Source organism: Diabrotica virgifera, chromosome 9 (assembly GCF_917563875.1).
Source record: "Diabrotica virgifera virgifera chromosome 9, PGI_DIABVI_V3a".
Taxonomy (NCBI): domain Eukaryota; kingdom Metazoa; phylum Arthropoda; class Insecta; order Coleoptera; family Chrysomelidae; genus Diabrotica; species Diabrotica virgifera.
In genome coordinates this window covers 175537485-175564451 of record NC_065451.1, presented here as the reverse complement: position 1 = coordinate 175564451, position 26967 = coordinate 175537485, and the positions used below count along the sequence as shown (strand labels likewise).

The window sequence follows — 26967 nt, the reverse complement described above, 5'->3', positions numbered from 1 at the left end:
AAGGAAATGTAAGCAGGTTACCAAAGTCACAAAGGACCAAAAAAAGAAATCGGGTTCTAGTAGCGAGGATGGGGAGGAATATGTGCCTGCAGATGATGAGAGCGATTACAATGAGTTTCCTTCTACACAGCCTCCACAAGACGCAGCTGACGTAACGTGTATGTTTTGCGAAGCACTTTTTTCAGAGGATAATCTTGGTGAAATATCGGTCAAGTGCTTCATGTGTCATTTTTGGGCACATAACGAGTGCGCTGGGGCCGAAAAAGAAGAATACCTATGTGTGTGACTTTTGCAAATAGTTTTAGCCTATGAGTTATTTGATGGACTTTTTGTATTTTAGATATTAAAATATATTTGTCACGCATTTATCTCACTTCACACAAATTTAAGACACATTTTTCGGGGTAGCCCATATTTAGGATCATTATTCAAACGGCGCAAAAGTACAATTTTTCATTATTTGTACATTTAAAACAGTTGTATATTTTTTAATCAATTTGGACTTTGGGCAGGTTATAAGTAACTAAATGTAGGTATTCTTACGTACCTTTGGAAATAAAATAGAATTTTTATTCTTTTTTTACAAAGAAAAACAAAATGGGTAGCCCATATTTGCATCCTTTCCTCTACTATTTGAGTTATTTGCGAAAAACCGTCTAAAAGCGTGGTTATTTTGTTGAAAAAATGAACATATTCACTGCCAAATAACTCGGAAAAGTATTAACTCAGTGAAAAAACTCTATAGAACAAAAGTTACTTAAAATTAGCCAGTTTATTCATTTTCTGACTTACTTTGGACGAATATTTTTTCACCTCCAAAAGGGGGTGAAAACCACCCCCAGGTCAAAAGCACATATCGGCACAATATCACTTTTTTTCTTTGACTTGTTAGCTATGTGTATGCCACATTTTATGTCAATCCAAGCGGTTCTTTAACATTTAGAGGTTGTGCAATATTTTACCGTTAAAGAAGGGACTATTATCCAAGGAAAATTTTCTGAGCTATATATTGTACTAGCAGTTCACTAAATAATATAAGCATGTTAGACAGTTTTAATTTTGTTTCTAAAAATCTGAACTAGTTTTTACGTGTTGGCGAATGATAACATAGAACTTCTTTCTCATTTCATTAGAGTGGTAGATTAAAATGTTCAATCTAGTGTGATTGCCTCCTCAACAATGGAGATTGTTGGTAATTTCTCTGTTTCTTTCTAGGTATTGAAAATTACTGACTATTTCAAAATTATTATAATTCCCGATTTTTATATTTCTCTCCTCTGTATCTTTGTTTTCTCTCTCTATTTTCACGTATTTAGTTTTTTCTTCATTTATTCTTAACTCTCTTTTAATTTAATCAACGACGGTCTCTTTTGAACTAACAAGTTATTTATAACTGAAAACTACACAATAATGCTCATTTTTAATAACCCAATTTATTGATCCAATTTAATAAAAATGTGTTAACGGAATTCGCCACTCAACTAACAATGCTTTTTCAAGGGCGCCCTTAATTTCCGCTTAGCGGGTCAGCGGGTTTTGAAGAAGTCCCAATTGAAAGGTAAGTACAGTATTGATATTAGGGAAGTGCTAAACTAATTATTGGATAATGAGCTAACTTAAAAATAGCAAATATTTTAACTGTTGATGGTTTTTATAATTGATTTAATATTATTGTAACAATAAAACGAGCGATTCGTATTTATATACGACTTTATTAATTTATTTATACAAGTTTTCTTTACAAACTCTAGCTTAAACTAAACTATTTACAAAATTCGCTCCTATATAGGGTGAGGCAGATAAAGGGCCTATTAGAAATATCTCGAGAACTAAAGGTAAGAGAATCATGAAAATTGGAATACAGGGGTTTTGAGGTATGAACTATTTAATGAAAATATTTTGGGCTCTTTGCTACTTTGCTACTTCCGGTTATACCGGAAGTTGATTGTAACTTCGTTTTTTCAAATGGGACACCCTGTATATTTTTACATTTTTGGATTCTGCTCGATGTCTTCTTTCTTAAAATATGAGGTTTTGTAATATTATATAGGGTAGTTTAAAAGTTAATTACGGTTTTTTATAAATTTTGTAGCAAACTTCACACCCTGTAGAATTGTACTGATTTGATATCAAAAACTCCATTTATGTTCGAGTGATTTTTAATATAGTCTATTATTATTAAAAATTATTAATATAGCGAAATGTTTAATTTTAGTATACAGGGTTGGTCGAAACTCGGAATGAGTATTATCTGAGTTTTCTTAAATGGAACAGCCTGTATTTTAGTATTGTAATGAAATGATATTTTATAGTACTTTTTTATTTCTTAAGCATTCCCTATACCTTACACTGCTTTAATTTGTAAGGTATTCGTAGTTCTTTAAGCCAAACATTCATTTCAAAAAAAATTACGTGAAATTTTATTAGGTTTGCCGTGAAAATATTTAATCATAAATTTTTTTTGGAAAATAAGTACATGTTAATCTAGAATGATCCTTAATTTATGAATATTGGATGAGATACCAAAATGCCTACGTTGTTAAGATTGTTGGTGCATAAAATATTAATAAAAACAAACCATATTCTACCCAGTTGGCTATGGCCTTGACACTAAACTTGATTAAACATTAGACATTATATTATTTTTATAGCTCCAGTTGCTTTGTTACTATATAAATTTTTGTGATGGGGAACTGATTAGTAAAGTTTTTGTTCTAGGAGAGTAAGTATAACAAAAATGTACTACTCAATAAGAATTTATCATCTGCAACTCTCTGATAGACGACAAACAAGAAGTAAAACTTTTCGAAGTTTAGAAGAGAAACTTTTCAAAGTTTACTAGAATAGTTTCGACGTACTAGACACTTAGATTACGAGAACGTTCATACTAATATGCAGATTCTCAGTGACACTAACATTTAATTCAGTTTAATCATTTAAAATAATTTTTCTTCGATCAGATTTCTCGTAATCTGAATTTCCAGTTCGTTGAAACCGCTCTAATAAATTTTGAAAAGGTTCTCTTTTTTTTAGTTGTCATCTATCATGGAATTGCTGATGATAAACTCTTATTGCTAGTAGCACATTTTTATCTGTTATACTCTCCTAGAACAAAAAAACAGCTGAATCAGTTCCTCATTAGAAAAATTCATATTAGCAATGGTAGCAAAGCAACTGGAACTTCAAAAATGGTAGAATGTTTAAGCAAAGCAAATGTTTAAGCATATTTAGTGTCAGTCATAGCCAACTAGATAGAATATTATATGTTTTTATTAATATTAAACACACCAACAATCTTAACTACGTAGGTATTTTGATATATCAACCAGTATTAATAAATTAAGGGTCAGTCGAGATTAATATGTGTTTATTCTCGAAAAATTATTTGTGATTGAATATTTTCACGGCAAACCTAACAAAATTTCACGTAATTTTTGTTGCAATTAATGTTAGGCTTAAAGAACTACGAATAACTTACAAATTATAGCAGTTAGGTATAGGGAATGCTTAAGAAATAAAAAAGTACTGTAAAATATCATTTGATTACAATACTAAAATACAGGGTGTTCCATTTAAGAAAACTCAGATAATACTCATTCCGAGTTTCGACCAACCCTGTATACTAAAATGAAACATTTCGCTTTATTAATAATTTTTGATAATAATAGACTATATTAAAAATCACTTGAACATAAATGGAGTTTTTTATATCAAATCAGTACAATTTTACAGGGTGTGAAGTTTGCTACAAAATTTATAAAAAAACCGTAATTATCTTTTAAACTACCCTGTATAATATTACAAAACCTCATATTTTAAGAAAGAAGACATCGAGCAGAATCCAAAAATCTAAAAATATACAGGGTGTCCCATTTGAAAAAACAAACTTACAATCAACTTCCGGTATAACCGGAAGTAGCTAAGAGACCAAAATATTTTCATTAAATAGTTCATACCTCAAAACTCCCGTATTCCAATTTTCATGATTCTCTTACCTTTAGTTCTCGAGATATTTCTAATAGGCCCTTTATCTGCCTCACCCTGTATAAACACCAGCCGTTATTTCTCGAAGATTCTGCCCATCTCTAGTTATTGTCGCGACATTCGGAGAATTGCTTGTCTTCCGCCCCGCTGCATCGCATCTTATCCAGAAAGATCGATGTGGATCTGCGTGTGTGGAGATTGGTGATGGGACCTGTTATACGAGGGTCGGTCAAAAGTAATCTTTTGTTACAATATTTTGAGGATTTCTATCATGAAACGTGGCTCTTTTCTGCGCTGTATTTCCCTATCAACTGTTTTAAAGCAAACAAGGCATCTGTTACAGAGGACAACCGTTGTCCTCCTTCCTGGCATACACCCAAACTATTCTTCTTCTATCGATCTCTCTCCTTAACCTTCGATCTACAGTTCTCTCCAAGAGCCTTCCAAATCTCTAAAGGTATTCAATCAGGTGCTACTGTGTTATCATTCATTCTTCATCCTATTTAACGCCTCTGCAACCTCATCTCTTACTATCTCCGGTATTATATTCTCATATGGAATCCCCCATCCTTTGTCTTTTCTCTGGTGTTCTTTGTTTAGCAACTTTCTAAAATACTCATACCACCTTTGTTTTATTTCAACGTCGGTTCTTAACACTTTCCCATCCGCACTCAACCTGCTGCACACAGCACACGTGATCAAGTCCTTTGATGACTTGTCCCTTACTTTAGCAATGCTGTATAACCTTTTCATCCTCTCGGATGTTTCGAACTCTTCATACAGCTGTGCAGGGCCTCGATTTTTGACCCTTCGCTTCGTTATTGAACGTATTCGCTTCGTATCTGTTTAGTATACGTAGCGAATACGTTCGATAACGAAGCGAAGGGTCAAAAATCGAGGCGCAGACGTTTTCCTATGTTTGAGATCTGTCATACTTTTTTCTAGCTTCTTTCATCTCTCTAACGTTGTGTTGCACTTGATCATTCCATCACCAAGTTTATTTGTCCCTAGGAGGCCCTTTACCCGATGTTTTTGCTAACCTTTTCTCTCCCTCTTGTACCACAACTTTGCTGTTAGCTTCCACAAGTCATTGATCGTATTGTAGCGTGCTTACGGTTAAAATAATACTCTCGGTTCGTTTATACGAATTTATTTATACAAGTTACAGACAACTCTATAAATCTCGTTCCTTATTATATTGAATACAAAATACCAGACATTTTCTTGAATGTTCCAGAAAAACGGAACCGCCCATCACTAGTAACCAGTGGCCTTGGCCGTCGATCATTTACGAAAAATTGTTTCCTCACTCGTTCGGTGAGTCATTATTCCAGATGTCTCCTTACGTGACGCGCTGTCGAGACGGAACCTGTTATTTGCGGTCGGTAATTACAAAGTAATTTCCACATATTAATATATTTTTCAAATTGGGCTCTGTACTGCCATTCACGAATACGTGTGCCAAATATCTCGAAAAAATATTCAAAATTACAGCCGCAATCTTGGAACGCGTTTTCGCTACCTGTTGATCGCTACTGTTTCCTCTTAAGGTACCAAGGGTATTATAAATCGTGTGATACACACGCAAACTTTCGGTACGCGGGTTTAAAGATCGCGGACTTACTCGGCTCGCCGTCGGTGATACACGGCAGACTTACTCATTACTCATTGCGATGTCGTCGAGAGAAGATGCTTTGTGCTATTTAGGAATTTTATCGTATTATATACTTCGTATCGTAATATCCTATCGTATTAATATATTTTTAATACTAATAAAAAAGACGAGATCGAAAAGTGTGGGTAACAAACAAAATATTATAGATAAGAGGGTAATATTTTCATCAGGAGGATAAAACAGCCTATAAATAATTAGGTTTACTCAAAAACAAATAATCAACAAAGCTTAAAATAGTGTTTTACGGTTTCCTCAAAACTTATAAAATGTAACATATCTCCTTTCAAAAATAAACGATTGAATTATTTCTAGGCAATTTGCTTAATTAGTGAAAATATAAGTGTAACTTTAAACGCAATAACATGATGGCTCGAGGCTCGCGGCTCGTAGCAGTGATACACGTACGGGTTACGAGTAAAGCGTGTGATACACACGCGAGTAAGTACGCGAAATTATGGCTCGGCGACCTTTTTCGCGCGTGTATCACAGCAAGTACGCGTACTTTAAGTCCGCCGAGTAAGTACGCCGTCGATCCAACAAGTTTGAAACCTTACTCGTAACCCGTACGTGTATCACTGTCACGAGTCGCGAGCCTCGATCCATCATGTTATTGCGTTTAAAGTTACACTTATATTTTCACTAATTAAGCAAATTGCCTAGAAATATTTCAATCGTTTATTGTTGAACGGAGACAAGTTATAGTATATTAAGTATGGAGAACGTTAAGGGTTTTATACCGATCGAAGACAATTGTTTGGAGGAGGAGCGGAGCGACGACTCCAATTATTGTCTGAGATCGGTTACCATTAACGTTCGACATGCTTATAACGTTTTTTGCACGATTGATACCATTATAAATTATAAAATTAAACATTTTCGTCATATTGACTAGTTTCATTCATTTTATCAAGATAGATACTTTGGTTGTTAGGTAGTAACTAGGGTGCATAACAACAATGGAGAATTGAGTTTTTATTTAGTTGTCAATAATTTTAAGTACAATTTTGATTATTATAAATTAAAATATGAGCGAAAGTGAATTTGAAGAAATTGAACGGGCTTGGGAAGAAGGGTGTTCCGCAATTATTCCCAAAAAATCGAAAATCCGTTATCAAAATACCTACCAAAGTTTTAAAAAATGGTGCGAAGGCAAGAATTTAAGAATCGAAGAAAAGACTCTATTGGCATATTTCGTTCAAAGACATATGCAGTTGAAAGCTCCTGGAAGCCTCTGGGCAGAATATTCAATGATTAAATCCACCGTTTCTCTTTATGATGGCATTGATATTTCCAAGTTTTCAACTTTGATCGCGTATTTGAAGAGAAAAATTAACAAATTGTACCATAAGTTTCAATATTAATAAATAATTCGTTAGTTTTCTTTATTTCTTTCAAAAAATAAATTAAAATTAAGAGATTTTTTAACTCGACGGTAAGTGAATTACTTACCGTCGAGTTGGAGTACTTACCGTCGAGTTGGATTACTTACCGTCGAGTTGCTAGTAAATGTCACCTACTGACGTAAAATCTGTCACGGTAAACAGTCAAAAATGATCAATCGTGCAAAAAATTTTATAAGTTTTGAGAAAACCGTAAAACATTATTTTAAGCTTTTTTTATTATTTGTTTTTGAGTAAACCTAATTATTTACAGGCTGTTTTATCCTCCTGATGAAAATATTACCCTCTTATCTATGATATTTTGTTTGTTGCCCACACTTTTCGATTTCGTCTTTTTTTATTAGTATTAAAATATATAATACGATAGGATACGACACGAAGTATATACAGGGTGTCCCCGAAAATAGTGCGTTCCTTAAAGGTATAGGTAGAAGGCACCATGTAGAGCAAAACAGTCTTATAACATTTTTTTCTAAACTCAACCGTTTGGCCAAAAAACGAAAATACATTTTGGTATGCAAATTGAAATCTGACAACTACGTATACAAAATCTAAACATAGACACAGTCACAATTCAAAAATAGTTGCCCCATGGGCTTTTAGTATTTACATTAAACCCTATCTTCCTCCTCAACAAACAAACAAATTCTTGTTTTGTTTGATTTTCACACATAGGGTGGTATAACTATTTTGCAGGTGTCTATTGTCTGACCTACATTGCTGGTGTCAATAACCTGTCACAAACAGTTCTTGTACAGTGATGTCAGATTAGTTAATTTTATGAAAATAAAAGTTCGCTTATATGGAGAACCATGTAATTTTTTTTTGGAAACGGCTAACTTTATATAAAAATGTTATAGGACTTTTTTGTTCTACATTGTGTATTATATCCATACCTTAAAGGAACGCACTATTTTCGGGGACACCCTGTATAATACGATAAAATTCCTAAATAGCACAAAGCATCTTCTCTCGACGACATCGCTGTGAGTTAAGTAAGTCGGCAGTGTATCGCTGACGGCGAGCCGAGTAAGTCCGCGATCTTTAAACCCGCGTACTTAAAGTTTGCGTGTGTATCACAGGCTTAGGCTACGGCTCCACGGGCGAGAAATTGACGCTAGCAGTAGCAGTAAAATGACCTTAAGGTTCCGCGAAACGGAATAGGAATAGCCGAACTGTACCGACTACAGGACTTGTGCGTAGTCGGTTCAGTTCGGCTTTCCGCGAAACGGAATAGGAATAGCCGAACTGTACCGACTACAGGACTTGTGCGTAGTCGGTTCAGTTCGGCTATTCCCATTCCGTTCCGCGGAACCTTAAGTTCATTTTACTGCTGCTGCTAGCGTCAATTTCTCGCCCGTGGAGCCGTAGCCTTAAGATTTCAAACTTGTTGGATCGACGGCGTACTTACTCGGCGGACTTAAAGTACGCGTACTTGCTTTGACACACGCGCGAAAAAGGTCGTCGAGCCACAAGTTCGCGTACTTACTCGCGTGTGTATCACACGCTTAAGAATAATAACGCTTGAGGTCAATGGTGTATATACCGAGGGCCTTTGGCCCGAGGGATATACGTTGACCGAAAGCGTTATTATCTATAAAACCCGTGGTGCCTTCAACGTTTAATGTCCGACTAAATTATTCATTATATGCAAAAAATTTGAATGAACTTTGAGTTAATTAGTTTTCAAATAAGCACATTTGCCAGCAATAGTCGTAACGTACAGTTGAGTCCGCGAGTTTTACCCGTGCGTCATTAATACCTGGCGAGATAAAACACATACTTTTTATCTAGCATCATTCTCTCCCACGCATGAAACTCATGACAAACCAGCTGCCGTTTGTTATTAATTAAAAACACATGTTATTTTTATGAACCATCTAGACTCAGTGCATTGAAAAGAGATGGGTACAAAAAAAGACGATTCGGTATGTTTTCATATTTTAAGCACAATTTGTTTGACGTTTCTGCTTTATTTACTTTTGTGGCTGTCAGTCAGTTGAATTTTTTGAGGTTTTTGTCGAATTTTTGCGTTTTGAAGTTTCTTTATATTACACAAACAGTTGTTTTCACAACTAATTTTATATTGGGCTTTGAAATTTTAAGGTAAATAATTATATTTTGGCAATTAATATTTAAAACATACAAAGCTAACGTCATTCACACAGTAAAGAAATGATTGTGTTTAGATCTCCGTCAAAGTGAATAAAATAACAAAAATAAAATATGCTATTGAATTTTTTTATAAATTGTTTATTTATTTATTAATCAATAATAATAAAAGAGTTTATTAAGCTGCTTCAAATTTAACTGTAATTCTGCACAAAAATTTTGAAGCAAAACTTCAAAACGTCAAATTTTATAATAAAACCCGTAATCGGAACAGTAGCCACTTTCTGTCAGTTGTTGTTGCGTGAAATAGATTTCCGACTTATTTCGTATGCTTTAAATGATGACGCACGGGTAAAGACTCGCGAACTCAACTGTAATTATGGTAACCATAGGTTAACCAACTTAGGTTGTTATTTGTGAACTTGACAGTATTTAACTAATTATTTAAATTTAATGCCCTAGGGCGTTATTTTTCAAAATAACGCCCTAGGGCATTATATCATACTTAACTGACTTCGAAATCATGTCATTATTTGCCAAATAATATACCAGTCGGACATGTAACAATATGGTATTATTACCTAACAAAAAAATTTAGAGTTCAAAAAGAATAGAAAAAAAAACCATGACTGAGAAACCGTCTGAACTAGACAAGCATGGATGTCGGATAATTCTTTCAAGCTGTTAAGATGAAAAATTTGCAAAAACAAAACGCTAATGCATCTAATGGTTTGGCTGTCTAATTAAACAAATTAAGTACTCTATTCTCTCGTATTGATTTTATTCATTTTCATAAATGTTGTTTTGTTTGCGAAAAATATCATGTGACATAGCAATATCTATACAGATATTGCTATGTAATAAAATGCAAAACATTAAAAGTTTTTGAACATAGTTGAAAAACAACATTACAAAGAATGATTTCTAACTCAACTCGTTTTGTTTTGAAGATTCAATTAAAACATATTTTTTATGTGGCGCCGCGAAATGTGTCTGGATGAATGTTTATTCAATTGCTTATTGCTTTCTATAAAAATAATTGCGTCTAGTTTACTAAGTCAATAAAAAATATTGTTTATCTACTCTATGTCATATTATGTATAAGTTTTTAGTTTGTGAAAACTGCCATTATAGATAGCAGTGCGTGAAGGGTTTAAAATGTGCGTGAAGTAACAATCTATTTTAAATGGGATTTACTTTTTCGCACTGTTTTTGACACACTTTCATATAATCAAATATCCTTAACTTTCGCGTGGTCATGGTGATGACATAATGAGCAATAAATTACAACAAAAATTTTGACAGTTTTGTAGTTTGAAAGAAATTAGAATTTTTAAATGTCAAAGTTCTAAAAATTGTAGAATAGAAATGAATTCCAGTGACGAAGAATTACAGTTTTTTTATTTGTTTATCGTAGATAAAATATTGTATGAAACTGTGCGTGAAGTACTTTTTGCGAACTTACGTGATGTATAGCACTCGCTCCGTTGTCGCTCGTGCTCTAAACATCACGTGCGTTCGCAAAAAGCATACTTCACGAACTGTTTCATTAATAACTATTTCCTATGAGCGCGCAAAAAAGTCTACTTTTCCGCACGCGTTTTAGTTTGGAAAGTTTTACTTTTCAGCACTGAAAACTTCCGCACTTTTAAGCTATTTACACTTTTATTTACGCCAACTGATAAAAATGTTGTATTCTTTCTTGCACCTGTTTTCTTCTGATTTTTCTGGTATGTAACAGATCAAGATTATTGATAACGTCGCGAATAGATGGGGGTAGTTCTTCGTCATTTGATGCCATCTAAATCACTGAATTATTTTAAAATTCGTAAGTAAAGATGCGTGGAAATTTTAAAGTGTGTGACAGTGTGACCTGCTTTTTGACAATAATTGCTTTGTTTGACATCGTTGCTATGACTTTAAAATATTAAAACCTGTATTGATATACACCATTCATTACTGCATAACAGATATTTAGGCACAGCATTGACTTTTATTCGGGATTATTATAACTTATTAGAGTTATTTTTAATTCAATTACTTGATTAAGATTTGGTCATTTTTAAACGCTCGTAGAAACAATATTGTTCTTAACTCTTGCGGAAAGTCTCTTTTCCGCACACTCCGCTTCTTGTCGTTCGGCAAACTGCAATCGCGCGTGGAAAAGTATGACTTTCCGCACTAGTTAGGAAAATAACTATTCCATATTAAATGTTACGTGAAAAGTATAGTTTTTCCAATTAAACCGTCTGATAATAATGTTAGAATTGCACGACGGGGTGGGATCTGCACGTAGTGTTAAGTAATATTTGGGTATAAATAAACCTTTGACGTCTTTTTTTCTAAGCCGATGTAGGACAAAATAATCAGTTGTCGTCTTTTAGATTGTAAGCACATTTCGTCCATCATCCCAACCTTTTTGGAACTGTGTGGGAACTATTATGTAAGTCTCATCACTATACAGGGTGTTTCATTAATAACTGGAAATAAACTGTAGCTTCTTGGGCTCAAAATATCAAGATTTAACCCAAATCACTTAAATAAACTGTGGCTCCTTACTGAGTTACAGGGTGTTTTATTTAAAAATTGAAAAACTGTTTGTACCCAGTACTTTAAAACCGTTTGACATATCCTTGCCATACTTTGCAGCAGGTGTAGGTACTATACACCCTACTAAATTATGTTAAACAAATGTTTCTGGCTACTACCAGAGGCGTACGACGGGGGAAAGTCATTGTTTGACCCTTTCCAAATTCTACACCACTGTCGGAATTGCTATTTTAGTGAAATTTTTCGACTCTCCAATACTTTGGATGTAAATAATAATATACTCTTCATTCGTAACGATAAAAGGCTCCCCCAAACCAACGCGGAAAATTCGCATTACCTGCGGAATTCCGTACCGCATACGATTCGCATTGAATTGTTTCCACTGTGGTAAGTATACAAGTTCAGACAAGTACGATTTTCGTCGTTCGGGCATGCGTTTTGTCTGCGTATTTATTCGTCCGGAATCTTAGTTCGCACTCGACAGCGTTTTTATCAGTTTCGCAGTGGTTTCGCATGTGAAAAAAGAATGTGTGTGTACTTTGTACGCACGTAAGAAGTTATAGTTCTACTACATATTATGTGATTTTTAAGACTATACCAAAAATTAAAAAAAATAAAAGAATAAAACGCACACAAACACATTGAAAAATGCCACAAAGAAAAAATGATTTCTGGACGATAATAATTGTTGGCAAAAATTTTAAATACGCATTTGCTGAAAAAAAAAATTGTATAACAAATATACTTACAATCATAATATGCATAAAAAAATAAAAAAATAAAACTTGCATCGGGAATTGAACCCTTGAATTTCGTGCCGCTTTGACTCGTAATCGAAGCGTAGACTCACTCGTCCAATCGCACATTATTTATCATGTGGAAAAATACGGTAACTGAACGTTTTACTCTTTGACAGCTGTTTTGAAAATTATGTAGTTTAAATTTTGTGGAAGAAAATATAAAAATATAACAAAACAGTAAGAAAACAATATATTAGATGAAGATTGGTAGAACTTTTGTTGGTAATCAAATTAAGTATGTAAATCAAAGCATTACATACCTACTAGATAAATAAATCTACGCCAAAAAATCATAATTTAAAAATAAAAATCGAACCTAATTTGGGATTTCTCTCTAAAATCCGCATTCTTGAGAAAATAAATGTATGTATTTTAACCTAATCCAAATGTATAATTACAATATGATTATAATAAAAACTAGGTACTTACCAAATTAGAATGAGTTTTCCTTGTCCAAAATAGTCCAAAAGTCCAAAAATATAGGTATATGAAAACTATTTAAAAAGGCAGTATAACTATTAACTAACTTTTGTTTGTTGTTTCTTTTCACACAAATTTTAAAACGCAACAACCATAAATAATCTAACTACAGCTGTGCCACAGCCGCCATATTGAATAATTTTTGACATGTCATTTGAACATCCAATCAGAACAAAGTTATAATGCGCATGCGCCCGGTCGCTAGGTTTTCTTATATAAAAAATTTACCCTCTATCGCCGGTAAAGAAGTATAACTTCAAAAATTGAAAATGCAGAGAATTATTGAGTTGGTTCGAAAGTATCCTATTCTCTATGACCTTTCTCATGAAGATTATAAAAATGTAAGGAAAAAGGACAAGATTTGGACTAGAATAGGAGAAGAAATAGGCGAAAATGGTGAGTAGTTTTACGATTTGTATTGGTTTATTTTTCTACATCTAAGACTAAAGAAAAGCAGAGGCCTAAACAATACTATATTTACTGCAAGAAGTCCATTATTTTCATCGTGAACAATTTATTCATAGTCCTGAATTAAAATACGTGGCAAATTTTTCTCGAACAGAAAATGCCAGTCTTGCAGCTCTCCTTGGGTCATTGTCCAAATTTTGAAATGCTCCAAGTTCAGGCTCTGGTGGATCTAAAAGTTCTATGAATCTATCATCACATTTTTTTGTCCTTAGAAAATTATGCAAAATACATGCAGTTTTCACAATGAGAATACTAGTATCAATTTTTGTTTCCATTGGTCTGTAGAATATACGCCATTTTTGTGCCAATATTCCGAAAGCGTTTTCTACTACTCTTCTCGCTTTACAGAGCCTCACATTATAATTTTCCTTGAAAATATCTGTTCTGCTTTGACTGTATGGAAAGGGCCTCAACAAGTATGGTTTTAGTGCAAAGGCTTCGTCTCCAATTAAGACATGGGGGGAAAGTTCATTCTGGCCTGGGAGATTTTTCGGCTCAGGTACACCCATCTGATTTGTTTCAAATCTTCTTCCCATGTTGGAAGCTTCGAATATTCCACCGTCGCTGTTTTTACCAAAACCGCCAATATCAACTGAAATGAATCTATAATCTGGGCCAACAATAGTCATTAATACTGTAGAAAACTTATTCAAATAACACCAATAATTAGATCCTGTTTTGTCTGGACACTTGATAGTAACATGCTTGCCATCGATGCTACCAATACAATTTGGGAATCGCCAGGTATTTCTAAAACCTTCTTCAGATTTTTTCCATATTTCTGTAGTTGGTTCTGGCAAGTAAATATGTTGCAAATTTCTACGTAAAGCTTCACAAACTTCTACAACTATGGCACTTACAGTCGAAAACCCGACTCTAAAACTATGGCCTATTGTATAAAATGTATCTCCGGTAGCCAGATACCTAAAAAAGAGTATTTTGTTTCAGGGGATGAGATTAAAAAAAAATGGAGGAATCTGCGCGATACGTACGCTAAGTACATAAGAACTAATAAAACTAGAACTGGACAAGCGGCAAGCGATAAAAAAAATGGATATGGGCAGATCATATGGAATCGTTCAAACCGTTCCTAAATTTTGCTAAGACTGCATCCAATGTCACAGATGTTGATACACAAGAATCTGAAGCATTCCCAAATATAGAATCACCCGAAAATATATTAACGGATGAAAATTCCGCAGTACAGAAACCAACGTGTAGTAAAAATCTACTAACAACTCAGACAGATGATTCCCAGAATAAGATTCAACCCTCCTCATCGAAACCTACTCGAAATGAAGCTCCTAGGGTTACTCTTTCAAATGAAACTCCTTCTACAGGCAGAACAAACAGAAAACGCAATTCTGAGCCATCCACATCTGTGAAAGATATGATCAGTTATTTTGAGAGCAAAAAGAGAGTAGTGCATGATGCTACCGATCAACTGTTTTTGGCTCATGCTTCTACGGTAACATCTTTCTCTCCTAGAAGGTAAATTGAAACAAAAATGAAGATTGCGCAAGTTATCATGGAGCAGGAGTTGCTTCAATTGGAGGAAAGTTCTTTGAATAGCCATCAATCTAGAGCTGAAAGTACAGACACCTATCAAAACCCCTCTTCCGTCGGAAGTATTTCGGTTGTATCCCTACCTTCACCAAATGACACTGCATTACCTAAACAATCGAATACTTCTGGGTTCTATGAAGTGAATTGTGAAAATAATTATATTACACTACACAACTTGGCGCAGAGTTGCAATCAAGCAGCTTCTCATAATCCATCAGTTTCCAACTATGTCAATTCCTTTGACCCTTACAATACATAAAGTATATTTTAGAGTTATTTTGATCCTTATTCTCTATACTGTAGTAAATTAATGATATAAATAATGCCTGCAGTTTTTTTTTCATTTTCTTACCTTAATGTTATGGCCAACCGTTCTTCGGGAAAAATAGCTTCTCGGTAATTCGTGTCTGATTTTCTAATATCATTTTCTACAAGGTGCAACAGTTCATCGAAACAATCTATTGTCATTCTAAAATAAATGTAGCATCTTTTATCGTCTTTTCGTAATTGAGGCATCAGCGTGTGATATTCCCCACATTTCAGTCTTTCTAGATTGATATCATGAACCCATTTTCTTCTTTTCCTAAGATTAAATTCATAATATAGTCCATATTGTTGTTTTAGGATAACTATAGATAATAATTTTACCTTGAATTGTCGTCCTCCATTGCTAACATTACAAGAGCTTCTTCTTCATCTGATGATGTATACATTTTTGTGAAGAATTGAGATCACTGAGTAGTATTCTTTGTTTTTCGTTGTCACCAACTCTTCTCAATACTAGACACATACGAGTATGACGCGAATAGATTCGCTTCAATATGAAGTTCTTTACGAATTCCGTCAGGAATTCGACTGCGAACTTTCCGTCACGAATCCGCTGCGAATAATTCGCGTTGGTTTGGGGGAGCCTAAACTCATTAGTTTTCTAGATATCTGAAGTTAAAAATGAAACGGCACAGTTATTTTGATTAATGTATGTACTACAGTAATGTATCGACAAAATAAACAATACTAAAATGAATATTAAAATGTTTATATTATTTATATATTTAGTATACATGATATAGCCGTGCAAATATTATTCACAACGGCGTTCTCGATAAAACAGATGTTAAAGATGCTCTCTGGCACGAAAAAAATCTTTAATACTAGCCCGCAATTCCGGAATGTCAGACGAATATCCGTCTGCCTCCTTCTGCATTCCCCATATGTACGCATCAGGTGTATTAGGTCTGGTGAGTGGGGATGTCCCAAAATGATCACGCAGTATTCAAAGAGACTCCCTGGCCGTGTACTAAATTGTGCTAAATAATCGCTTAGTTTTAGTTTAGTCACTAGTTAAATAGTTAGTTAAAGTATTGTTTAAAAATTGTTCTAAATAAATAAGTTGCCATGGAAAATTTTCGGGTATAATATCACACGAGAGTGAGAATAAATTGACAATAATGCGACAGTTTTTCGAAAATTTGTTGTCTGGCGATAGACACGAGAGCCCGCAGGGCTCGAGTAGCTGTTGCCCAATGACAACAAATTTGAGAAAAAATGAAGCATTATTTTCTTAAGATGAAGTTTTCGATCCTATTAGCATTATTAATAATATTTAGAAAATATTAAAATATTACTAAAAAGATTTTTAAATCGAAAACTTATTGGTCCATTTCCTTGGTAACACCTCCAAGGCTTCTAAAATTTGCAAGCCAAATGGATGCTGAAGCGAAGAAGACAAGAGGGAATTCAAAAAACTTACAATTCACGACCCCGTCTGTTCAGCTGGTAAATTCCAACAGAAAATGGACCTAGTTACTCGAAGGAGTAAAGACCAATATAAAAATAAAATAATTTTTTTTTTATTTTTAATTCAGTTGCAATGCGAAGGCAAAACAATCTTACTTTTCAATTAGAATACGGAGCGCAGTCCAGTCCCTTGAATCGCGATTTTCGGCTCTTATTGGAGCCTCATCGGAAAGAACGTATGGAGAACAAGCCTACGTTCTTTCCGATGAGGCTCCAATAATAGCCGAAAATCGCGATTCAAGAGACTGGACTGCGCTCCGTATTCTAATTTAAAAGTAAGATTGTTTTGCCTTCGCATTGCAACTTATTTATTCTTACTGTCATGTGATATTCGTAAGATTATTTTTTAATATTTACATATAAAATTTAAGTCTTTATATAAAAACAGTCAGTGACATTGATCCCAATTAATTTGACACACATTTTTCAACTTGTCAAAGTGAAAAGCACAGTTTAGCAAATATTTAGATAAAGATATTAATAAAATATTAGTTAATTTATTTATAAATACAGTTTTATTCATGAAATAATCTTACCGAAGTAAATCGAGCGCTTAAATTTGCCTATTTGTGTTCTCCTCGTGACAATTTAACATTAGATGCAGGAACTAAAAGTATATTATGGATATTTTCTTAAATTTGACGGTTGTCAAAACTAGGAAAGGTTGCAATTAAACAGAAACAATCTACTTAAAAAAAATTCTCATTGTAATTTTCTACAGTAGAAAATTACCGATGAAATAATAATCTGATTGGACAGAATTAAACACGTGATCAAAAATCTTACTACAGTAAAACCTGTCAGTAACGGCCACTAAAAATGAAATAATTATTGGCCGATATAGAAAGGTGGCCGCTATTGCCAGTTTTTGTAGTCTACATATAATTGGTTTGGGAAATTTTTAAACTGGCCGTTAGGACAGGTGGCCGATGTTGGCAGGTGGCCGTTAACACAGGTTTTACTGTATACGATTGGAAGTTAAAATCATTAAAAAATAATCGGTAAAAGTGTCAACATAGCATATTGGCATCATAGTCTATGGATTAAAACAAGTTTCAGCGTGTGAGTGGGTTTTTCAAGAAAAGCCTACCGCCTATGCACCATATATAATTTGCAATGATCCGTACTACAAACCATAAAAGTAAAGAATACAAAACGACTGTTTACATCACCATGCAAGTAAAAGATAACTAACTACCTTTTGATGTCCGTACATTATTTATAACTACATTTTGTATTCAGTGTCACGACTAGAAGCCGTATTAATATTCTGAATGCATCTAATATTCGCTCAAGACCGCAAACGGTGTTCAGAATGGGCGGCTTGTATCGGTATGCCCAAACAGTATGCTTAATGAGTTTGCAACCTAATAGAAAGTTTGGTTATCACAATAAAATATTCCGATTATACCGAGGAACGTGTTTTAGTATCTACGGGGCTGTTTAAAAAGCTTTTAAAGAGCTTAGCGTGAGAAATAAAAAGGGAATGCAATAAAATCTTAGACGAATAACCCGAGCGTTACAACCTTATAACATATCGGCACAAAACCTTTATCTTTCTTAATGTGGCCCTAATATATTTCTATAAAAATATGTTTCTTTCCCGGTAATCACGTCTCGAGTTGGGACATTCACATTACGCATCTACGTACATTTTCCGCAATATCGCATCATTCCCCAAGTTCACAGTTCGGACGCTGTAATCAGTCGACGAAAACTCATATTCAAACTCACGCACCCCACAAAATCAATTCGCATTAAGACATAGCAAAGTTCGTCTTTTTGTTGTATTACAAAATTGTACAGAAAGTGTATTCAAAATTATTTGATCTCGCCGTCAACTACTTCTTATTGGTCTACTCGCAACATAGGGGGTCCCGTGGGCATTTTTAGCTCGCCGCGATTTGATGGTGGTATTATAGGTTTTTTGGGTCGCTGAATCCAATGGAAGTGGTCTGGCAGCTCAAATGTGGTGCGTTTAATTGTTATTAACAAATTATGGCAAAATTAGGTGTTTTTCAGGAATTATCAGAAGCCCTGTAAATAAATTGATAGTGTTAAGGCGTATATTGATATCTGGTCTATTTTTGGTCGCTGAATCGAATGCGGTATTACTCAAAATGTGTTGTTATTTTGTTAATAACAAAATAATTGTTTATTCGCCGAAAAGCTCGAAATGCGTTATCTTCAGCAAGTGTGTAGTCTTTTTCATAGTATTTTTATACGCTAAATCGATTGTCACTAGTCGTGATAACTTAAACCACGTTCCTACTTTGTTATTAATAAATTATTGCAAAAATAACGGTTTATAGTACGTTTACTCACGGTTTTTGCTCTAAAAAAAAACCACTTGAATGACATGAAATTTGGCACGCACGTAGCTAATATGTCAAACAAAACAAGTGATATTGTGCCGATGTCTGCTTTTACCCTGGGGGTGAGTTTCACTCCGTTTCGGGGGTGAAAAATGAAACCTTTAAAATATGCCAGGAATTGGATAAACTGATTAATTCTAAGCAACTTTTGTTCTATACAGTTTTTTCATTAAGTCAATACTTTTCGAGTTTTTGCGAGTGAATATGTTCATTTTTCAACAAAAAAACCAAATAACTCAGAAAGTATTGACTTAGTGAAAAAACTGTATAGAACAAAAGTTGCTTAGAATTAATCAGTTTATCCACTTCCGGACTTATTTTAAAGGTTTCTTTTTTCACCCACGAAAAGGGGTGAAATTCACCCCCAGAGTTAAAGCAGACATCTGCAGAATATCACTTCTTTTGTTTGACATGTTAGCTACGTGTATGTTGAGAAGTGTATTCGTTGAAAGTCCAACCTTCGACGTTACAAAAAGGAGTAGACAACACACAACATCTCACTAATCTAATTTTCAGACTCAAAATGTGTCCACTGTGTTTTGTATAACTATCAGCTAAAGCTAAAATAGTTTCTACTAAGTTAACTCTCTCCAGATGCAATGTGGGAAAGAAAGGAATATGTTTGACATCAAACGCGATAAATTTTGGTTAATGCAAAATGCAAGCAATAACTGAGTATATCCAATTAGGTTAATTACTTCTATTGTATTTTTAGTGTTGTTATATTTTGGAGTTAATTTAATTTTTATGTGAGTATTCCGCTAACCTTAATTTTACTAATTTTACGTATTTTCACTTTGCTAGCAATTAAACTCCAACTGTTAACCGATTTAACCAAAATTAGTTGTTTAATTGTCTCCATTTTATCACACTACGGAAAAGCAAAACTTTCCATATTAGTGACGTAAATAATTTTCATGGTTTTTAACATTTAAAACCAATTGCTGTTCATACGAGGGCAATATGAAAAATCACCTAGTTAGTTTAATTAACCTACAAATATTTTTTATTCATATTCATACGCCTCCCAAGCGTTCCCATTCATAATAAGGAACCTAAAAAATCATTATACCGCCTTTAAAACTTCAATTTGGAGCAAAGCCATAAAGGAAAAAAAAGCGAATAATGACATTTTCTATAAGATACGATTGGTTAAAAATGTTTTAGTTTATTCCCTAGCTGCAAAATAACAATGGATACAAAAAAGAGGGGAAAGGAGTCAATTCTATAAATAAATTTAATAACATAAAATTATATTGTTGTGCAGTCCATTTTCATTCATGTATCATAATATACACCTTTCAATTGGGAGTATTTATATTTAGAACAAGTAATTGGACTTCGTAAGTCCAAGGTTTTCACCCAAAGTAATCGAAAGTAGAACTGGAAGACGGTATTTGAATTTTACGTGTAACTTTGCGTGGATTGATGTACGAATTTACTAATTTTGAGTCATTTTTACTAAACTTTGACATTTGTCACCTCATTTGTAATTCTACCCGGTATAATGGCGGAGGAGTTATATTGGCGGTCGTACGGACCGACAGAAAGATTGCCTAGGTCAAATATCTCACCTTTAGTACCATCCTTGGATTATAAGCTTTCATTTGACACCTCATTTATCATTCTAGCTGGTATAATGATGGAGGAGTAATATTCGCGGTCGGACGGACCGACGGACAGACCGCCTAGGTCAAATATCTCACCTTTAGTACCATCATTGGATTATCAGCTTTCATTTGACACCTCATTTGTCATTCTACCTGGTATAATGACGGAGAAGTTATATTCGCGGTCGTACGGACCGACGGAAAGACAGCCTAGGTCAAATATCTCACCTTTAGTACCATCCTTGGATCATAAGCTTTCATTTGACACCTCATTTGTCATTCTACCTGGTATAATGACGGAGGAGTTATATTCCCGGTCGTACGGACCGACGGAAAGACATCCTGTGTCAAATATCTCACCTTTAGTACCATCCTTGGATTATCAGCTTTCATTTGACACCTCATTTGTCATTCTACCTGGTATAATGACGGAGAAGTTATATTCGCGGTCGTACGGACCGACGGAAAGACAGCCTAGGTCAAATATCTCACCTTTAGTACCATCCTTGGATTATAAGCTTTTATTTGACACCTCATTTATCATTCAAGCTGGTATAATAATGGAGGAGTTATATTCGCGGTCGGAGGGACCGATGCACAGACCGCCTAAGTCAAATATGTCACCTTTAGTACCATCCTTGGATTATAAGCTTTCATTTGACACCTCATTTGTCACTCTACCTGGTATAATGACGAAGGAGTTATATTCGCGGTCGTACGGACCGACGGAAAGACAGCCTAGGTCAAATATCTCACCTTTAGTACCATCCTTGGATTATAAGCTTTTATTTGACACCTCATTTATCATTCAAGCTGGTATAATAATGGAAGAGGTATATTCGCGGTCGGAGGGACCGACGCACAGACCGCCTAAGTCAAATATGTCACCTTTAGTACCATCCTTGGATTATAAGCTTTCATTTGACACCTCATTTGTCACTCTACCTGGTATAATGACGAAGGAGTTATATTCGCGGTCGTACGGACCGACGGAAAGACAGCCTAGGTCAAATATCTCACCTTTAGTACCATCCTTGGATTATAAGCTTTCATTTGACACCTCATTTGTCATACTACCTGGTATAATGATGGAGGAGTTATATTCGCGGTCGGACAGACCGACGTACAGACCGCCAAGGTCAAATATCTCACCTTTAGTACCATCCTTGGATTATCAGCTTTCAGTTGACACCTCATTTGTCATTCTAGCTGATATATTGACGGAGGAGTTGTGATTACAGACAGACGGACGGACAGACGGACGTGGATAATACAAAGTTTTCACATTTTTTCAATATTGGGTGAAAACAATATTATTATATTTATTTATTATAGTTATTTATATCAAAATTAAAGCATCTATGAAATTTGGTAATGCGCTTTTTATAGTAGGGGAGGAAAGTATGCTAAATTTGCAGTTACTCGAGCGTTATGGGGATTCGGTTGTGAAGATTAGGTCCTAAAACCAAAAAAATGTTAAGTAAAGTTTCCCATTTAAGTGGGGACTTTCCATTTTTAAATTTAATTTTCCATTTTCAACACTCGTGTTTTCCGATTATAGCGCTATCTATCCATAATTCGAAAAAATGTCTCGAATAAAAGTCACTTATTTTTACGTAAGGAATCCAAATCTGCAATAAAAAATGGGGGCCCCTATTTAAGATTTTAAAGTAACCCCTCACACCACCTCCGTGGGGGTTTGTGTTTGGTGTCATTCGATAGATTTTTCAAAAATATTGAATACGTATATTTTGCAGTTTTTCGATATGATGTTCATTTTTAAAATTTACCCTCCCCCCTCTCCGTGGGGGCCGTGTTTGGTATTATTCTATAGATTTTTGAAAAATATTGAACACGTATTTTTTAGTTTTTAGATTTGACGTTTATTTCTCGAAATATTCGCTTTTTTCTTGTGAAATTTTGTGACTCGCCCATTTCCAATATATGGTAGGGGTACATTTACAGGGTATAAAATTTCTCCCATGTGATTTTCTGACGCGCTCGAGTAACTGCAAAAATCCCCGCTTTTGCTCTCCTATCATTAGGTGTCTCTATTCGAGTTATATCGTATATAAAAAAAGAAATTTGCTCCACTGGTAGCCGAGCATTTTTTTACGTATACTGATTTTGAACTTTGAAATTCAATTTTTCTCAATCTTGTTTTTTTTTTAATGTTTTTCACGGGCAATACTTCGGTTTAATATCGTTTAAATCGCTTTTATTATTATAGTATAGTATAGTTGATCCAAGAGGTGGCATAACCCAGACATCCAAAGTGAAAGTAATCCTTCAACACGAAATTGTTCTATATGGTCCACACAATGTCCAGAAAAAAGTCACACCATTTTGAGAGTCGGGTTTGGGGGGGGGAGAGGGGGAGAAATCGGTAAATTCGTAGTTTTTTAAGTTTTTCGCCAATATTTCTAAAACTATGCGGTTTAGCATGAACAACCCTCTACACAAAATTGTTCTACATTAAATTTGAAATAAAAAAGGCCCTATGCATAATCTTTCTAAAATGAATGGTTCGAAAGTTACGGAGGTATAGGTCTGGATCCCGCGTATGAAAAAAAAGTTGATTAATAGCAAGCTGAAAATTTGTTAATAGCTTAAGGGTGTCTAGTCGGATAAACTTTGATATATGGGAACACTGGAACAGGGGCAGTTTTAATTGTGGAACAGGTTAAAAATTTGTAACGGTCACACCACGAAAACGGCACATTTATTTTGTCCGACAGAACAGACTTAAACCCTCCGAACAGAGATTTAACTCTCATGCAAAAATCAGACTGCTATTTAGTTCACCATTTTGAGCGTCGGGTTTGGGGGGGGGGGGAGAGGGGGGGGAAAACGGTAAATATAAAAAGTATCGAAAACCTCCACTTTTCACCCTCCGTAACTCTGGAACCGTTGATTTTATAACAATTATGTATAGTACCTTTTTTGTTTTAAATTTCATGTAGAACATTTTTCTATAGAACATTCCTTAGGCTAAAGCAGGGCTTCCCAAACTGTGCGTCGCGACGCCCTGGGGCGTCGCGGCGTTGCCCCAGGGGCGTCGCGTGTCAGCACGGACTTTTAATACAGAAAATATATTTGTCTGGATAGTATGCAGGACTCTCTGATCAAAACCAAGGCTCCAAGTGTAAAATGGACACATTGTGTCATACATAGAGAGGCCTTAGCAGCAAAGAACATTACACCTGAATTCAGTGTTGTGATGGATAGCATTATTAAAGTGGTGAACTACATTAAAACATGACTCGTGAAATCAAGTCTTTTCCATAAACATTGTGAAGAAATGGGGCCGAGCTCACATCTTTAATTTATTATTGCAACTCTCGTTGGCTGTCCAAAGGCAACGTACTCGCACGTGTATATGAATTAAAAAAATGAAATTTTACATGTATCTACATGTCATACAGAATCCCATAATGATGCGCAAAACTTTATTAATTCAGAGTTTATAATAAAATTAGCATACCCCTGTAACATATTTAACAAATTAAATGATCTTAATAAGTATTTACAGGGAAATAATACTCATATCTTTGAATTGGCAGATTAAATTACTGGGTTTCAGAAGTTGCTTTTATGGAAGAGAAAATTAGAAGATCAAGAAATTGACTGTTTTCCTACTTTTCAAACTATTCTACAAGAAAAATCGATAAAAATCCTCGGTTTCTCTTTAAAAAATATGTTTACACAACACATGTTATTATTGAACGAACACTGAGAAATGTTTTCCCAAAAATCTGGAGCAATATGACTAGGTCAGACAGAATCCCTCCCTAGTCATTCACACCATCGATACTTTCAACAGAGGAAGAAGAACAACCGACAGAATTGTCCTGTGGTTCCAGCCTAAAGATTCAACACGATAAGGACCTGTTTGAATTTTGGAGCTCAGTTTCTCATAATTATCATGCCATCAGCACTGCTGCATTAAAAGTTTTATTACCATTTGCGACTTCGTACTTGCGCGAAACGGGCTTTTCTGCAGTTACAGTACATAAAAACAAGTACAGGTCAAACATAAACTTAGAAAAAGAAATTAGAGTGACAATTTCCAAATTTGAGCCCCGGTTTCATAAGCTATGCTCAAAAAAGCAAGCACATCCCTCACATTAACCAGCCAGTTACATAAATAAATATCCCTTTTTATTTTTGTGCCTATGTATTGATTTCTTTCTTAATTTCTATAAAAATTATAAATAACCAGTTACTAGGCTAGTAATAAAATTGGTAAGTATTATTGGGGGTTAGGTTGAGTGAGGGGCGTCGCAAAAAATAGCAAAGTCCCAAGGGCGTCACAGTGCGAATAAGTTTGGGAAGCCCTGGGCTAAAGCATAGTTTTAGAAATATTGACGAAAAACTTAAAAAAAAACTACTAATTTACCGAATTCTCCCCCATCTCCCCCCCAAACCGGACGCTCAAAATGGTGTAACTTTTTACTGAACAATATGTGGACCATATAGAACAATTTGGTGTTGAAGGAAAACTTTTACTTTGGATGTCTGGGTTAGGCCTTTTTTTGGACCAATTATACTATACTACCTCCGTAACTTTGGAACCGTTCATTTTAGAAGGGTTATGTATAGGGCCTTTTTTATTTCAAATTTAATGTAGAACAATTTTGTGTAGAAGGTTGTTCATGCTAAACCGCTTAGTTTTAGAAATATTGACGAAAAACGTAAAAAACTAAGAATTTGCAAATTTCTCCCCCCCCCCCCCCAAACCCGACGCTCAAAATGGTGTGACTTTTTTCTGAACATTATGTGGACCATATAGAACAATTTGGTGTTGGAGGATAACTTTCACTTTGGATGTCTGGGTTTGGGTCTAACTATACCATACTATTACGGGTATAATGCATGTTATGAATATCTTGAAGATTTAAAAACTTTTATCGAGAAAGAGCTCCGAAAGAGTAAGGAAATGGTTGAAAAATTACCATCCTGTTGTTTATTACTTCGTCGCAAATGCTGGCTAACTTTGACCAGTTGTATCTCAAGAACCACTACTCGCAATGCAGCTTTTTTGTACCAAGAAGAAATAATTGTAACACTTGTAAATTAATATTTTAAGATTTTCGTCTTCTATAAGAAGAGGAAGCGTTATTGGAGAAATGTTTATACATGGTTTACTGAAGTAAATAAATGTCAAGTTGAGAAATAAAAACATTTTTAATCAAAACGCGTGCTTTCACTTTTAAGGCTGATTTATTTTAGAACGGCCCGTGTACGAAACGGTTGTTGTACGGGACACGTTCAAGAATCGTGTGATATTAAAGACATTGGTAGTTTAAAGTGCAACGGGACGGGGCGGCAACGGGAACGGGCGTCGTTTACCGGCCCTGCTCGCCCCGAGGGTGGTGATTCTTTTCCCGTACCCGTCGCGTGCTCGCCCGACTCCGTCTTAACATAAACTACTTGTCAGCGGTCGCAACGAGCGAACTATTACTGTATTTTAATTGTTGTTTTTTGTCGTTTTGTTTATATATTATTATATTTATTACATTTTAAAATACCCAAGAGTCTAAAAGAGTAAAAAAGTATAAAATATCCAGAAATCAAAGTTTTAAAACGAAAGGTTTTTGACACATGTACCCTTCTGTCATGAGTCATGACTTATAGAGTTGAGACCATTACACATTAACCAATGTTTCAATGGACTTATAGTTCAGAGAAATGAGGAAAAAAATATCCTGTTGGTGACACAACCCCCTCCAGGCCGCAATCAAATTTTTTGAGTAGTATGGACATCTATAGTAATAACCTATATGTTTCCTGCAGCCGATTTTGATGATATACATATTTATAAACAAATGAAGAAATTCATAAATCGTATAAAAAACTTCAATATGGCGTTCTCTGAATATGTCTATCCTTATTGGTTGCTTAGAAAACTGCAAAATATATCATAAATTTTGAGTTTTTATAAATATTCATAATTATGTAAAAATTAACTTAGAGCCTTCTTATTACACGGAATGCTGAGACTTCTGGTGCTTAAATCAAACCCTAAATTTTAAAGCAATTGGTCGAACAGTTTAAAAGTTATTTAATTTGTTTATTCCAAATAATTTTTTTTGCAACACCATAAGTCAGAAAATGATGAAAGTAATACAGTGGTTAGTTTATGAAAGA

At 34.7% G+C, this 26967-nt stretch overlaps 3 protein-coding genes across 4 annotated transcripts in view; 2 read left to right on the top strand and 1 right to left on the bottom strand.

Moving 5' to 3' along the window:
* LOC126891952 (E3 ubiquitin-protein ligase RNF19A) overlaps positions 1-26967 on the top strand; it is a 507192-nt gene that overhangs the window by 47050 nt on the left and 433175 nt on the right. The gene's annotated exons all lie outside the window — the stretch shown is intronic.
* The window catches only part of LOC126891955 (uncharacterized), a 374743-nt gene that overhangs the window by 235730 nt on the left and 112046 nt on the right, over positions 1-26967 (top strand). The gene's annotated exons all lie outside the window — the stretch shown is intronic.
* On the bottom strand, positions 13497-14407 carry LOC126891585 (uncharacterized; the record flags this gene model as incomplete). Its single annotated transcript, XM_050660761.1, has 1 exon — positions 13497-14407. A coding segment is annotated over one exon (888 nt), but the record flags the coding sequence as incomplete, so codon positions are not given.